Consider the following 16,738-nt stretch of genomic DNA (forward strand, 5'->3'; position numbering starts at 1 on the left):
ATTGGACAGTGCAATCTTTAGTTGCATAATGAAATCCAAGTTTGACATAAAAGGAATCAATATATGCATTAATTTCTACATGTTCACAGCTTCCAGTTCCAGTTCCAATTCCCTGAATAGGAAGTTTATCATCTTAATTATGTGCATAGCTAAAAGCAAAGAAGCACATCCAGCACAGCAGGACCACAAAGCACTTATTTCTCCAGGCTGACTTGCATGTAGACAATCTAATGGATTTAATCTACATCACAAAATAGCTGATCATTTGCACAAAATATGTACACAAGCAACATTTCAAAAAGCCAAGCTGTTAATCAGACAGCATTGTCTGGAATATATTAAAATGGATTATGAAAATTGCAAATACCAATCTGTATGTTGAATAAAAAAAGTTATGCTTTTCTTCTGTCTGCCCAGCTGATTCTCTGTCCAATTTTTGAATGTTTGCTATAACCACAATAGGACAATTTCAGAGCAGTGGTCACTTATATCAATGGGAATAGGAAAGCATTTGCACATCATTAACTGGTCATATGGTAAAGTGTTCACAGGTAGAAGGCTTGTAAGTAATAACAGGTATTTTAAGCTTCCAGTTCTTCCTGTTTCATTTTCATCTTTTAAAAACCAAACATTAATTAAATCTTCTGTGGTTCATTTTATTGTTCCCCTCATTGAAAGGACTGGACTGGAATGCATAAAACTGTTACCACTAGTATTAAAAATAGCAAAGAAATTGCACATGAAAAATACCAGAAAATTCTTGATGGCCCAAAGCAGATGGGCCAAATAAATCAGCTTCTGTCCGCTTCAGAGGTGCGGCATCTAGACAATGCATGCCCCTGAAGTGGACAGAAACTGTGTTGAGGCTGCCTAAGACAGTCCAAAGCTGGCTGGAAATGGAGTGAAAAAACCCTTCTCCTGCCAGTGGAGGCTTGAGACTGCTGGTGGCGGCCTGCTGTGGTCCCAGAGTGATTGCTGTCAGAGTGGTTAAAAATTGCTCCATTTCGCACTGATGTTAGATAGTTTCACTGGAATTGTAAAACATGCAGAGTCTATATGTATCTCAAGCCTAATTCTGTTCTTGGAAAAGTATGCATTCAGTTCAAATTTGAGACAAATGTAAGAACCTTTTAAACGCATTTGCCAGTGAAAGTGTTTGACCTTACTTGAAATTTCAGCGTTTCCCCAGAATTATGTTACTTATTATGTTATTCATTCTTTGAAGGACAGACAGTGCTAAAGAGCCAATAAATTTTAGAATAATCAGCTGATTCCAGTTTGTTTGAATCTTTGCAAAACTACTAATGCTTTTTGTTAGTCATTAAAGGCTGAGTATTACAAGGTTTGGTCAGATCACTCAAGTTACTTACTCAAGAGTACTTCAAGTGAAATGATTTGAATTATTTGGTTTTCAAGGTTAGCAACATCAATAAATGATTCTGAACCCCATTTAGGATCCATATTACTGTTACCAGTCTGTGTGTGTGCGCGCGTGCGTGCATTGGCCTTTTTAGCTGCCGTGTTGCACTGTTGACTCATGTTGAACTTGTGTCTACATGGACTCCTAGATCCGTTTCACATGTAGTTTCATTCAGCCAGGTGTCGCCCATCCTATACCTGAGCATTTCATTTTTCCGCACTAAGTGCAGTACCTTACATTTCTCCGTGTTGAATTTCATTTTGTTAGCTTTGGCACAGCTTTCTAGTCTATTCAGGTCATCTTGAATTATGATCCTGTCCTCGGGTATTAGCTAGTTTGGTGTCATCTGCAAATTTGATAAGTATTCCCCCAATTTTGTCCTCCAAGTCATTGATAAAGATGTTGAATAGCACTGGGCCGAGGACAGAGCCTTGTGGGACCCCACTGGTCACTTCTCTCAAGGATGAAAAGGAGCCATTGTTGAGCACCCTTTGGGTTTGGCCAGTCAACCAGTTACAAATCCATGTAACAGTTGCCTTGTCTAGCCCACATTTTACAAGCTTGTTTGCAAGAATGCCATGGGGAACTTTGTCAAAGGCCTTACTGAAATCAAGATATACTATATCCACAGCATTCCCTTCATCTAACAAGCTGGTAATTTTATCAAAAAAAGAGGTCAGGTTTGTCTGGCATGACTTCTTTCTCTGAAACCCATGTTGACTTTTTGTGATTATGGCATTGCTTTCTAGATGTTCACAGACTCTCTGTTTAATGATCTGCTCCAGAATCTTTCCTAGAACTGATGTCAGACTAACTGGACGATAATTGTTGGGATTCTCTTTTTTTCCCTTTTTGAAGATGGGGACAACGTTTGCCCTCCTCCAGTCTGCTGGGATTTCTCCTGTTCTCCATGAGTTCTCAAAGATTATTGCCAGTGGCTCCGATATTACATTTGCCAGTTCTTTTAATACCCTTGGATGTAGTTCATCTGGTCCTGGAGACTTAAATTCATTTAGATTAACAAGGTATTCCTCTACTATCTCTTTATTTATTCTGTGCTGAAATTTCCCTATTCTGTCTTCTGCTCCATTATCCTCAGGTTGAGCACTCTTTTCCTTTTCTGAGAAGACTGAGGCAAAGAAGGTGTTGAGTAATTCTGCCTTTTCTCTGTCTTATGTTAGCATTTTGCCATCTTCTCCATGGAGTGACCCTACCATTTCCTTCTTCTTCCTTTTGTTACAGACATATCCAAATAAGCCCTTTTTATTGTTTTTAACCTCTCTAGCAAGTCTGAGTTCATTCTGCCCTTTAGCTTTTCTGACTTTACCCCTACATGTGCTTGCTATTTGTTTGAATTCCTCTTTGGTGATTTCCCCATTTTTCCATTTCTTATACATGCTCTGTTTAAAAGTTAGCTCAGTTGAAAGTTCCTTAGTCATCCATCCTGGTTTCTTGAGACATCTCCCATTTTTCTTCCTCATTGGAACTATTTGAAATTGTGCCTTCAGTATTTCCCTTTTGAGAAAGTCCCATCCATCCTGAACTCCCTTCTCTTTTAGTATTCCTGACCATGGGATCACCCCCAGTATTTCTCTAAGTTTACTAAAATCTGCTCTCCTAAAGTCTAGAATGCGAGTCTGACTACGCCTGGCTTCCACTGTATAACAAACTGACAGGAGAACATGGTCACTTCCACCTAAGGATCCCACCACTTGCACTCCATTAACTAGGTCATCCCTGTTGGTTAGGATCAGATCCAAAATAGCTGCCCCCCTTGTTGCCTCTTTCACCTTTTGGACAATGAAACTGTCTCCAAGGCAAGTGAGGAATTTGCTAGACGTTGAGGATTTGGCTGAGTTTGAATTCCAGCAAATATCAGGATAGTTGAGGTCACCCATCACTACTACATCTCTCCTTTCTGAATGTGTGCTCATCTGTTCTAGAAAGGCATCATCCAATTCTTCCATCTGACTTGGGGGTCTGTAGTAGACTCCCACAATAACATCCTTGTTGTTTCGCTCCCCTTTAATTTTTATCCAGATGCTCTCCACCTGGCTTCCAGGATCGATGTCCTGGATCTCTTCACTGGTATAAATGTCCCTGACATATAGTGCTATTCTTTCTCCTTTCCTGTTTGGCCTATTTCTCTTGAAAAAGTTATACCCCTCTATTCCTACATTCCAATCATGAGACTCATCCCACCAGGTTTCAGTGATGCCTATTATATCATATTTGCTTTGTTGTACTAGGAGGTCAAGTTCGTCTTGCTTATTTCTCATACTCTGTGCATTAGTGTAGATACATTTAAGACCATGTGTTCCCTTTACTTGCTGCCTGTGCAAACATTTTTTTTCTCCCACTGTTGGGTCCTTGCACTGTTTTTCTTGTTCCCTCTATGACAGTTTGGTTATTTTCTCCATCCCTGCTGTCTCCCTCCCCCACATAACTCAGTTTAAAGCCCTCCTGATCAAATTCTTGAGACTATTGACAAAAATGTTTCTGCCAACTGGCGTGAGATGCAACCCATCCCTTGCTGGAAGTCCTTCCTCATGGAACCACAGCCCATGGTCCAAGAATCCAAACCGTTCTTTGTGGCACCATCTACTGAGCCAGTTGTTTACATCCACTATTTTCTTCTCCCTTCCTGGACCATGCCCTTCAACTGGAAGAAGAGATGAGGTGACAACCTGTTCATCCAACTCTTTCAACTTCCTACCCAAAACCTCATAATCCCTTATGATATTCTGAAGTCTGTGCCTTGCAGTATCATTGGTTCCCACATGAACCAAAAGAAAGGGATAATGGTCAGTGAGCTTGACAAGTCTTGTCAGCCTCTCTGTCACATTACGGATCTTTGCCCCAGGGAGACAACACACCTCCCGAGACATCTTGTCAGGCCTGCAAACCACTGGTTCAGTGCCTCTCAGCAAGGAGTCCCCCACGACCACCACATGCCTCCTCCGAGGCTTAGCAGCGACTGTTCCCTTTGGTGGTACTCCAGGGTCCCCTGCTCTGTACCTGAAGTCTGTCCATGCTGCTCTTCCTCATCATCTCTGATGACAGACAGAGATTCAAATTGATTCTGTAGCTGCAATCTCCCAGAACGTTCCTTGGTTTTCCTAGTTCTGTATGTGACTTTCCTCCAACCATCTACTTCTGTGACCTCCTCCTCCCCAGCAACCTTCTCTGTGTGTTTCCCGTTCAGGACCATCTGGTCCGTTCTGGTCAGGAAAACCTCTTGCTCCCTATGATGCTGAAGTGTAGCTACCTGGGCCTCCAGCTGCTGTACTTTCACTTCTAAGAGGGCCACCAGCTTGCATTTAGTGCAGGTGAAGTTCCTCACATCTCTAGGCAAGAATACAAACATCCCACAAGTGTTGCAGGTGACTGCAGCAGGGCCTTCAGTGTCCATACTGAAAAGTCTTAAGGAGGCACTGAACAAGACTGTGGGCTTTCCCTGCTAAACGCCAGTGTAAAGAACCCATGTGGGCCTCTGTTAAAGAGCTCAGTCACCTGGGACTCTAGTTATGTACAGCACTCCTGGCTACTAGCTAGTTAGAGGCAAGTTTCTAATGCACTTCCTCTCAGCAAAGTTCCCACAAGCCCCTTAAGGAAAAAAGGGGAAAGAAAATGTGGAAAATTAAAGGAGCCCTGCCTCCAACAATGTTCTCAGGTCAGCTTTTCCTCTGTTCTCCAAAACCTCCTTGACTGTACAAGAAAAATTAAAAATTTGCTAGGTGCACATCTCCCCCAGCCTGCTTTGCAGTTAGGCTTCTAGCTCCTCCCACAGCAGCAGCCCAAGTTTAAAAGTTTAGATCCCACCCAGCTGTATATTAATAAATATACAGTACAGTACAGTACAGTACAGTACATTTACATAATTGGCAATAGTCTATGCTGTCAAATGGGAATATAAAAGTACTGCAGAATAAATTACATGCATAGATGAGTAATTAAAATTTATATCATCAGATATTTTAATAAATGCAAATATTTATAGATATCTTTGTTTAATCATAATCAGAATATGATTACTCACAGTGGTAGTTCATGGACATGTGCAAGTTCCCAAACCATTAACTGTTCATTTTGAGAAAATTTCCATGAAATAAACAGCTGTAGCTAATGACACAACTATGGCATTGGGTCATGCCACATTGGAATAAAAATGAGGGAGTTACCCACTTTGATAGGTTAAGATGTGCTGGTTTAGTTGATTTGAAGCTTTAAATAATAACATAGAACCCTAATTGTTACTTTTCTAGAATCCATGTGAAAATCAATAAGCTAAAGAAAGGGGGGAAATAGAGCGATAAGAAGGTAAATCAGAGAGAGAGAAAGAGAGATCAGGAGGAGCGGTTGAAAAATGTGTTCTTTTCCTTCTTGCAAAAGTTAAAAATGGAGACTAGGAGGAAAGTAAAATCATGGATGGGATCACTGTAGAAATGCTAATATAATACAAATTTAAGCACCAAAGTAAAATTACCGTAACTATCTTTCTCCTTCTAATATCAACATAATCAAACTAGATTTTAGCATATTAACACACTAACTTCCCTTCTCTTCCTGGAAGCACCCATAAGGAGACCCATTAACTTCTTTTATAGTTTTTCTGAAGATTCAATGCATCAAAGAAACATAATTAGGTCCTTAATTACCATGAGCATGATCCACATTTCATTTAAGGGTATTTTAGTGTTACAATTGACTTTATTGAGATATGCATCAATTTAACGTGAACATCAATGTATTGATGAAATATATAATTCTGTTTATTTTTTACTATACAGTTAAATGATGGTATATTGTCAAAAGGATGATATTATCATAAATGCTTCTTCCTTTAAAAGGTCATGCAATAATCTTTGTCTGATGTGAATCTCTACATCCTTGTTATCATGTGCCTGAAAATGATGAAGTAGGAGCACAATAATTTAACAAAATGTTTTATTGTTTTCAATATATTGAAAAGGGTTTCTCCTCTTTGCTTTAGTATAAGCCTCTCTCATTATCCCCATGCTTTCTTTTTTTGATGAAATAACACTAGTTTTTTTCTGTCTTTTTGTAGTCGATTACTGACATGGAGAGATATACAGCATATCATTGTAAGGACTTCACGGGCAGGACATTTGATTGCTAATGATTGGAAAACCAATGCTGCTGGTTACAAAGGTAAGTATGACTAGAAAACCAATGCTGCTGGTTAGAAGAGTAAGAATGTAATTTTATTTTTTACATTACAGGATTTTTCTGGTTATTTTCAGAAAGTAAATGTTTGCCCTGCCAGTTAGAGATTTTGCAGCTAATTTTTGTTGCTATTAATACTATAAACAAGACCACAAGATCAAACCTTTATTAATTCTGCCTCCCTGTGGCTTCATGAGCCATTTGCGAATAATTGTGCCTTAGGTAAGATTGAGCAGAACTTAAAGGAAGCATTAATTCAAGAAAACAAAATTGCCATTCCATTAGCTTCTATGCTCAGGAAAAGAAATGTGAAGTTAAAGGTGTAAATCCAGTTGTTTGTCCTAACTAGAATAGATCTGTTGAATCAGTTAAACTTGTGTGTTACCTAAGTGTTGATTTCAATTTCCACTGATTCAATGAGTTGAGATTCAACAAGTCATGATTTTTCCAAAAATCCTTTGTGAAATTTTCACCAAAAAGTCCAAAAATGCAATAAGGAGGAGGAGGAGTTGATTTTTTTTTTCATTTTTACATGTGAGAACAAAGTAAGTAAAAGTTGATTTTATGGGGGAAGGCTTTCTTTCAGTTGTGCCACCATCACTAGCTCGCTTGGTGGGAACATGAGAGAGAGCCTTCTTGGTGGCTGCTCCCACCCTCTGGAACTCAGTTCCATAGGAGGCTAGGTCCCTCTTGCCTTCAGGTGAAGACATTTTTATTCAAGTAGGTTTTTAATGTATAATCATGCCAGGCAGGCTTTTATATGGTGTGTGTGTTTTAGTTATGTTTGCAGCTTTGTATGTTTTTTACCTAGTATAATTGTCTATTAAATTTTTATTGTAAAGTTTTTAAATGGTTTTATTTGTGAGCTGCCTTGGGTCGCTTTCTGAGAGAAAGGCAGCATAGAAATGAAATGAAAAAATAAATCAGTTTATATCCTCCTGGAAAATATGGTGATTTTATTCAATCAAATTTGAAATTGCACAAACTGCCAGGAGTGTGCATGTATGCGCACACAGCTAGATTCCTGAGTGAAGATTTTTTTTTGGGGGGGGGGGGGGGAACCTGTGAAAAACTGCTAGGATTTAAAATGTCTGTAGAAAAAAAATCTGAATAGATACAGCATGCAAAAAAACTCCACCTCTGGGCTCAGTTATAATTTGACATATAGGCCTTCTGCCTTCCTTGATCACTAGAGGTTGGAGGTTTAAACATAGGTTGGATGGCTGTTTCTCAGGAGTGCTTTTGTTGTGTTTTTCTGCAAGACAGGGTTAGGCTAAATGACACTTTCAGTCCCTTCCAGCTCTATAATTCTAGGGGCAGAGAATCTCTGGACCATGGGACGCATGTGGCCTACAGAGGCTTCCTATATGGCTAACTGGCCTCTGGTTCCCTCATCTCACACCTTGTGATCCTTGTTTTCATTCATATCTTTGGGAGTAGCTTTTGGATATAAGCCAAAGTCTGGTGTTTGGGAGGATATTTACAACACATGATTTCTTATTTCCCATCAGATCTAATCTACACATGGAATCAATTCAGGCATAAAAACAAACTGTAACATGTATTGTGGACATTTCATTACTGTCCTTCTTTGTCCTAACCTATTTTAAACACATTTAAAATGTGTATACTATTGGAAACAGAAAGATTATTCTTTTTCCATTAGGTTGCTGAATCATGACCAGAACAAAATCTGTGCAAACTATCAGATAAATACCATCAGTATACCAGAATAATAAAGTACATCAGTGGCTGTTGGACATGAAGCTAAAGCCTATCATCTTTACAAAGTTAAAAACAATAACATTCTTCTCATTTTGTTTCTTTTTCTTACTTTGTTACTCCTACAAGCTAAGTTGTGGGGGAAGCTTTACAAGTACAATATTTTACTACTACAGTGTCTGTTTTAATATATTTTTACCTTATAAGTACAATATATATTTAGATCTCTGCAAAGGAAGATATCTTGGAAGGAGAAGTCTATTTGTGTGACTTAAATTTCTTCTCTTCTTTACATTCTGTAACTCCCCTTTGTCCCCCAAACCTATTCCAGAAGGTCTCACAGTGGAAGTGCACAATGCAAAAAAGACTCAATTTGAGTCCACCCTATTTTGTTTGTAGGATTGATTCCAATGTTCATTCACTGGGAAAGTATGCACTTTTCTGTCCCATGGAAACAGGACAAGATTGCCATTCTACTTTATTATTTGGGATAAGGTTATAAGGGCCAACTTCTTACCTCAGTTGTATCTATCTACTTCAGAATTCTAGGGCCTTGTCTAAAGGGCCAGATATGGAGCCCTGGTGGCGCAATGGTTAAATGTCTGTACTGCAGCCACTCGCCCACAAACCACAAGATTGTGAGTTCACTATCAGCTCCAGAGTAGACTCAGCCTGGCATCCTTCTGAGGTCGCTAAAATGAGTACCCAGCTTGTTCGCGGGGAAGTTAACTTACCCTTTGTAAACGGCTTAGTACATCAGTGGCTTGTTACATACGCACCGAAAGTACGTGCCGAGCACATACTAGGGTTAAAAAGGGGCGTCCTTTCCGGATGCCCCTAACCCTAGTACACGCTTGGCACATACAAAATGGCTGCGCCTGTTCTACACGGGTGCCGCCATCTTGATGTCGCGGACGCCTAGCGTCCGCACGTCACACGGCGATAATGACGCTGCAAGTGCGCTGCAAGAAGATGCAGAGGAGCCGCACGGTTTGGCCACTGAGGCTCCTCCACACAGCAAATGAAGGCACTTTTCAGACCGCCCTTTTGGGCGGTCTGTAAAACACCAGTAAACGGTATAGAAATGTACTTGCTATTGCTAAATACAATGGCTTCCCCACTTTCCCTTGGCAATCCACAGCTCAAAGACAGGGTCTAGTGAGAGCCGATGAGACAATAGTTGGCCCATTCAGCACAAGAACTGGGCTTTCCCCCTCTTACTGTGTTGTTTTTTTTAAGTCCCCCTTTGCTCCAGAGCTTAATGGAAGATCTATAGTCCTCCATTCTGAAGCCAAATGGCTTACAGCATGCGTATCCTGCTGAACCACCCAGCACATCTGTCGCTGCCACCTGTCAGAATAAGACACCTGGCCATGTGACAGTTGCTGGATGCCTTGTTCTGACCTCAGAGGGAAATGACCCACAGCAGCAGCAGCAGATGCATCAGGCAGCTCAGCAAGATGCTTGTGTGGTCAGCCACCCAGCTTGAGGATGGAGGGCTTTGCAAATGACGAAGATTGGGCAGCTCCAGGGCCAGGATAATCCATCTTCCCCTGCTTCAGTGTAGACATGGCCTAAAATAGTGGAGCCACTCCATTTCTTACTCGCTGGGCTCATCACTTGCAACAGAGGTAAACCTGCATGCTAGAGGAGGCCGAAGATGGTGGATGGGAAGACCAGTAAAAGAAAGGCGAGAATGCTGAAGTAGTTCCATTCTTTCTTTCTGGCACTTTAAAAAAGTGCTTTCTGCTTTGCAGTGTAGCAAACATAGGCGATCTCATATTGGCCTGTTACAGACAGGCCAAAATAAAGCTGCTTTGAGTCACTTTGGAGGTATGGTATTTCAATTATGCATGCATCCTAAGAGGCCAAAAGCCGCACCAAAGCCATGCGCCAGTTCTAAGGACTGGAGTGCAGCTTTGGTGCGGCTTTTGGACTCTTAGGACGCATGCATCATTGAAATACCATATCTCCAAAGTGACTCGAAGCAGCTTTATTTTGGCCTGTCTGTAACAGGCCATTGTTCAAGCAGGTAGATAGCAATATACAGCAAGGATGAAAGCTTTGCTATCTGTCATCAGCAAAAAGATATACAAAATAATAGTTTATAATCACAAGTTAGGATAAAAATACTGACATATGGTTCACTATGCCACCTGGGATCTGTGGGGGGAGGGGTGAACACACACTTGTGAAGTAATATCTAGATTGCCATATCTGTCGTATTTTCCACCACAATTCATGAAATCCGTTCAGTAGTACATTGCCATAGTTGGCAATTAGAAGTGTGGATAATATTTGATACATTGCAATATTAAATATGTAGTTGTATTGATCCAGCAGTTCTATTTTGTTTTTAAGGCACAAAGCTGATCTTTTCCCTAACCTCAGTCTGATCAATGTCATGGATTAATGTATATTAGGAACATAATATGACTTGACAGTATTATTCTAAATTTACTTCAAGTTGGAATTGAAAGTAAAAGAAAGACTAAAATGATCCCATCACTGTGGTACTCAGGAATCAACTTTAACCCAAATAAAAGAATAGTTTTAAGTAAATTATTTTGGCAGTGTATACTAAGCAAATGGTTCCAATAAAACTGTAACTCTCTTTAAACTTTTTGTTAGTTTTGGATGAAGGGAAACCCAACAATTTAGATTAAATAACAACATCCAATTTTGGAGCTTATTCAGTGTATGGGAGATGGAGGGAGACTTGCACACTGCTGCTGGCAAGACTGGAACAGTTTTGTTTTGTTTTTTTACTATTTGCACATGGCAATATTTAGTGTAATATTTCACTATTGTCCTTAACTGCAGCCAAGAATAATGATTAAAGGCCTGCTTTTTATAGAAAGAATTACTCTAATCAGGCTGAATCTCTTGTGGAAATGGTACCACCATTCTCTTGATGCCTGAAACATGTTTCTTCTATGGCAAATTCATAACAATGCGTATGTCAGAAGGAGGCTTCTGAAACTAACTGAAGCTGCAATGTTATGGCCTCTTTCCCAGTAAACATGCTTAATACTGGCTTTAAAACAGACTGAAGCACAGTGGGGGGAGGTCTGTGAAGTTTGCAGGAGAGAAGGGGACTGTTTCTTTTGCAATAAGAAATCTGAGGGAGGAAACAGCAAAAACCTTGAGGAGTCTCTTATTCAACAAAGACTCAGTGAAAGCTGGCACTTGAAAGTGGGTCAGCATGCCTTTTCAGTGGACTGCTTCACTTATTTGCATGGTAACATAGTACCTCTGAACAGTTGCTGCATCTGATTTCAAGTCAGAAGTGGAAAGAGTTACAAATAAGTCATTAACCCCCATGAGTGAAAATTACTGAAGCTCTTTACATCTATTTGAATTTACACCATTTGAGGAATAGACATTCAGTACAACATTGCTTATTAAATTTCTACAGGCCAAATGAATCCAAAGATTATTTCAACTCACAATGCTGCAATATTCTAGATTTTTATTTTATATCTGCTCTGGAACAAGACACTTTGATAAATCATTGTCTAAACTGTTTTTGCACATTTAGCAATTACAGAAAGGGTGGCAAACTGTACTATCTAGCCATTGCTCACTCATATCACACTTCTCAACATGCTGTTTCATTTCACACAATTTAAAATGATGAAAACCTAGAAAACAGTATTTTTCCTTTCTCTCTTGGAGACATCAAAACAATCTTTATCTGCTGTGAATATAGAGCTAGTGTGAGGTAGGCTCAAATCAGATGGGCATAAAAAGCCAGCTTCCATGCAGCTTGGGAGCTTGGCATTTAAATGATGCACACAACCAACCCACATGGAAGTCATGCTGGGGTTGCTCCCAAGCCGTGTAAGAAAGTCCCAAACCTGGCCCCAAAAGGAGCAGATCTTTTCCACTCCTTTCCGTGGTCCATTTGGGACTGTGGCAAGGGCTGGCATCGGGACCACTGCTGCTGTGGCCCCATGGCCTCCTGCCTGCCTGTTCTGCCCCATAGTATACTGACTGTTGAAATAGAACTCTGGGAGACCAGGACTCAAATCCCTGCTCAGCCATGGAAACCTACTAAGTGTTGTTGGGCAAGGTACACTCTCTCAGCCTCAGAGGAAAGCAATGGCAGACCTCATCTGAACAAATCTTTCCAAGAACCCCATCACAGTTTTGTCTTAGGGTCACGATGTCAGAAATGACTTGAAGGCACACAACAACAACAAAAACAACTGGTGGTATATAAATTGGTTAATTTGCTTACATATGAACAGCCAAAAACAGAAGCTGGTAGAAATATACAACAGGGCAATTGTAATATCAGTTTACATGAGAGCCTCAGAAGCACAAAAGCAATCTACTGTCTTCTGTTGTAGAAACTGTACAGGTGTAAGAAATTTATATTTAAACTGGAAAGAACTACAGTATGTTAGTTTTATTATCTTTTAAAAAATTATTTGTTACACTGGTGAAATAATAATGTTTGATTGATAAAACTGAAGATCTTGTAGTATATATTTCTGAATATTGAAGTTGTTGTTTTATATTAAAATAAATGGTTATCATGATTGCACATAACATATTACTAGAAAGACTGAAATCAATATTCTGACCCTGAAACACACTGTTCTCCTATAATTACATTAGTTGAAAAGTTGTGATTAAAACAGTAAGGAAGCAAAGTACAGTCATCCGTCTGTATTCACCAGGGTAAGGGGAACAGGACCTCCATGAATACGGAAATTCTGCGAATGAGGTGAGCCCTGCCCAGCTCCCCTTTGATGCCTTGGACAGCTGTCTGAGACATGGGAGGGGCCAGAGGGAGCTCACCCGGCTCTTGTGCTGCCCTCCACTGCCTTTAACTGGCTCTGGGGGTCAGTTAAAGGGACTGGAGGGTGGGGGGAAAGAGGCACAGGCACATGGCGCCTTCTCCTCATCTCCCACCCTCCCGTCCCTTTAGCTGGCTTCCCATCACCAGCTGAAGGGACAGAAGGGTGGGGGATGAAGAGGAGGCTTGAGCCAGTCTCTCTCCATCCCCCCACCCCTTGCCATGGCCAGCTGAAGGTACAGGTGGGTGGGGGAAAGGAGAGAGGCTGAAGCCTGCCAGCCTCTCTTCATCCCCCCCCCCCCAACCATCCCTTGCCATAGCCAGCTGAGGGGATGGGTTGGCAAGGGGAAGAAGAGAGGCTGGGGCGCACCAGCCTATCTTCCTCCCTCTGTCCCTTGCCATCGCCAGCTGAAGGGGCAGGTTGGAGGAGGATGAAGAGAGCTGTGAATAATCAAAACCAAGAATCTCGTGCATTTCCATATTTCATTCTCCATGCATCTTGAATTTTCATTAAATCAATTAAATCGAAAAATTCCTTTGGTAATTTACCCTGTGATTCTTTTATTTTCTTCTCTGATTTCCTATCTAGTCCCGGATTTACTACACCATTCAAGTCCCCCATTAAAATTAAATCGTCAAAATTTAATTCTTTTAAGTCATTCAGCAATTTATTATAAAATCTTCCTTTATTCTCCAATACTCCATAAATTCCGACACATATCAGTGTTCTACCCTGGGTCTTCAATTCAATTATCAAATAGTTACCTGCATTATCTATTACAATTTCCTTTGGGTCTAATTTAGGGTCTACATACATCACCACTCCCTTCTTCTTTTGATTTGAAGCCGCAACAAATTCTAAGCCTAGTTTTGGATTTCGCAGATGTTTAATATCCTTCTTTCTTATCCTCGTCTCTTGCAGACAGATTACCTCTAACTTTTGTTTCTGTAATAAGTGAAAAAAAAAATTCCTCTTGTGTGGTGTATTCAATCCTTGTACGTTCCATGTCAAGAGTTTTAATTTCTCCATTTCTTGGTATTATTAAAGATATTCATAGAATCATAGAATCGTAGAGTTGGAAGAGACCACTAGGGCCATCCAGTCCAACCCCCTGCCATGCAGGAAATCCAAATCAAAGCATCCCTGACAGATGGCCATCCAGCCTCTGTTTAAAGACCTCCAAGGAAGGAGACTCTATCACCTTCCGAGGAAGTGCATTCCACTGTCGAACAGCCCTTACTGTCAGGAAGTTCCTCCTAATGTTCAGGTGGAATCTCTTTTCCTGTAGCTTGCATCCATTGTTCCGGGTCCTGTTCTCTGGAGCAGCAGAAAACAAGCTTGCTCCCTCCTCAATATGACATCCTTTCAAATATTTAAACAGGGCTATCATATCACCTCTTAACCTTCTTTTCTCCAGGCTAAACATCCCCAGCTCCCTAAGTCGTTCCTCATAGGGCATGGTCTCCAGACCCTTCACCATTTTTGTCGCCCTCCTTTGGACACGCTCCAGTTTCTCAATGTCCTTTTTGAATTGTGGCGCCCAGAACTGGACACAATATTTTAGGTGGGGCCTGACCAAAGCAGAATACAGTGGCACTATTACTTCTCTTGATCTAGACACTATACTTCTATTGATGCAGCCTAAAATAGCATTGGCCTTTTTAGCTGCCGCATCACACTGTTCACTCATGTTCAACTTGTGGTCTACTTGGACTCCTAGATCCCTTTCACACGTAGTTTCATTCAGCCAGGTGTCACCCATCCTATATCTGTGCATTTTATTTTTCCGCCCTAAGTGCAATACCTTACATTTCTCTGTGTTGAATTTCATTTTGTTAGCTTTGGCCCAGCTTTCTAGTCTATTCAGGTCATTTTGAATCTTGATCCTGTCCTCTGGGGTATTAGCTATTCCCCCTAATTTGGTGTCATCTGCAAATTTGATAAGTATGCTCCCAATTCTGTCATCCAGGTCATTGATAAAGATGTTGAATAGCACTGGGCCCAGGACAGAGCCCTGTGGGACCCCACTGGTCACTTCTCTCCAGGATGAAAAGGAGCCATTGTTGAGCACCCTTTGGGTTTGGCCGGTCAACCAATTACAGATCCATTTAACAGTTCCTTTGTCTAGCCCACATTTTACAAGCTTGTTTGCAAGAATGTCATGGGAAACCTTGTCAAAGGCCTTACTGAAATCAAGATATACTATATCCACAGCATTCCCTTCATCTACCAAGCTGGTAATTTTGTCAAAGAAAGAGATTAGATTTGTCTGGCATGACTTGTTTCTCTGAAACCCATGTTGACTTTTTGTGATTATGGCATTGCCTTCTAGATGTTCACAGACTCTCTGTTTAATGATCTGCTCCAGAATCTTTCCTAGAACTGATGTCAGACTAACTGGACGATAATTGTTGGGATCCTCTTTTTTCCCCTTTTTGAAGATGGGGACAACGTTTGCCCTCCTCCAGTCTGCTGGGATCTCTCCTGTTCTCCAGGAGTTTTCAAATATGATTGCCAATGGCTCCGATATTACTTTTGCCAGTTCTTTTAATACCCTTGGATGGAGTTCATCTGGTCCCGGAGACTTAAATTCATTTAGATTAACAAGGTGTTCCTCTACTATCTCTTTACTTATTCTGTGCTGAAATTCCCCTATTCTGTCCTCTGCTCCATTATCCTCAGGTTGAGCACCCTTTGGCTTTTCTGAGAAGACTGAGGCAAAGAAGGTGTTGAGTAATTCTGCCTTTTCTCTATCTCCTGTTAGCATTTTGCCATCTTCTCCACGCAGTGGCCCTACCATTTCCTTCTTCTTCCTCTTGCTGAGGACATATCCAAAAAAGCCCTTTTTATTGTTCTTAACCTCTCTTGCAAGCCTGAGTTCATTCTGCGCTTTAGCTTTTCTGACTTTACCCCTACACATGCCTGCTATTTCTTTGAATTCCTTTTTCATGATTTCCCCCTTTTTCCATTTCTTATACATGTTCCGTTTCAAACTTAGCTTGGTTGAAAGTTCCTTAGTCATCCATCCTGGTTTCTTGAGACACCTCCCGTTTTTCTTTCTCACTGGAACTGTTTGAAATTGTGCCTTCAGTATCTCCCTTTTGAGAAAGTCCCATCCGTCCTGAACTCCATTATCTTTTAGTATTTCTGACCATGGAATCGCCCTCAATACTTCTCTAAGTTTACTGAAATCCGCTCTCCTAAAGTCTAGGATGCATGCCTGACTCTGCCTGGCTTCTCCTCTCCATTGTATAACAAACTCCAGGAGAACATGGTCGCTTCCACCTAAGGATCCCACCACTTGCACCCCATTAACCAAGTCATCCTTGTTGGTTAGGATCAGATCTAAAATAGATGACCCCCTTGTTGCCTCTTCCACCTTTTGGACCATGAAATTGTCTTCCAGGCAAGTGAGGAATTTGCTAGACCTTGAGGATTTTGCTGAGTTTGACTTCCAGCAAATATCAGGAAAGTTGAAGTCACCCATCACTACTACATCTCTCTTTTCTGACTGTGTGGTCATCTGTTCTAGAAAGATATCATCCAATTCCTCAGTCTGACTTGGGGGTCTGTAGTAGACTCCCACCGTAACACCCTTGTT

General features: G+C 40.9%; 1 protein-coding gene across 1 annotated transcript in view; it reads left to right on the top strand.

Moving 5' to 3' along the window:
• Nucleotides 1–16,738, top strand: part of LOC149286005 (proprotein convertase subtilisin/kexin type 5-like) — a 352,398-nt gene that overhangs the window by 202,496 nt on the left and 133,164 nt on the right. The window contains exon 10 of the mRNA XM_089494526.1: nt 6,489–6,592. Within this exon, the coding sequence (XP_089350652.1) occupies nt 6,489–6,592 (104 nt within the window). The remainder of the gene's footprint in view (nt 1–6,488; nt 6,593–16,738) is intronic.

This window comes from Sceloporus occidentalis, unplaced genomic scaffold (assembly GCF_023333645.1).
Source record: "Sceloporus occidentalis isolate IW3139 unplaced genomic scaffold, rSceOcc1.0.p SCAF_73, whole genome shotgun sequence".
NCBI lineage: Eukaryota > Metazoa > Chordata > Lepidosauria > Squamata > Phrynosomatidae > Sceloporus > Sceloporus occidentalis.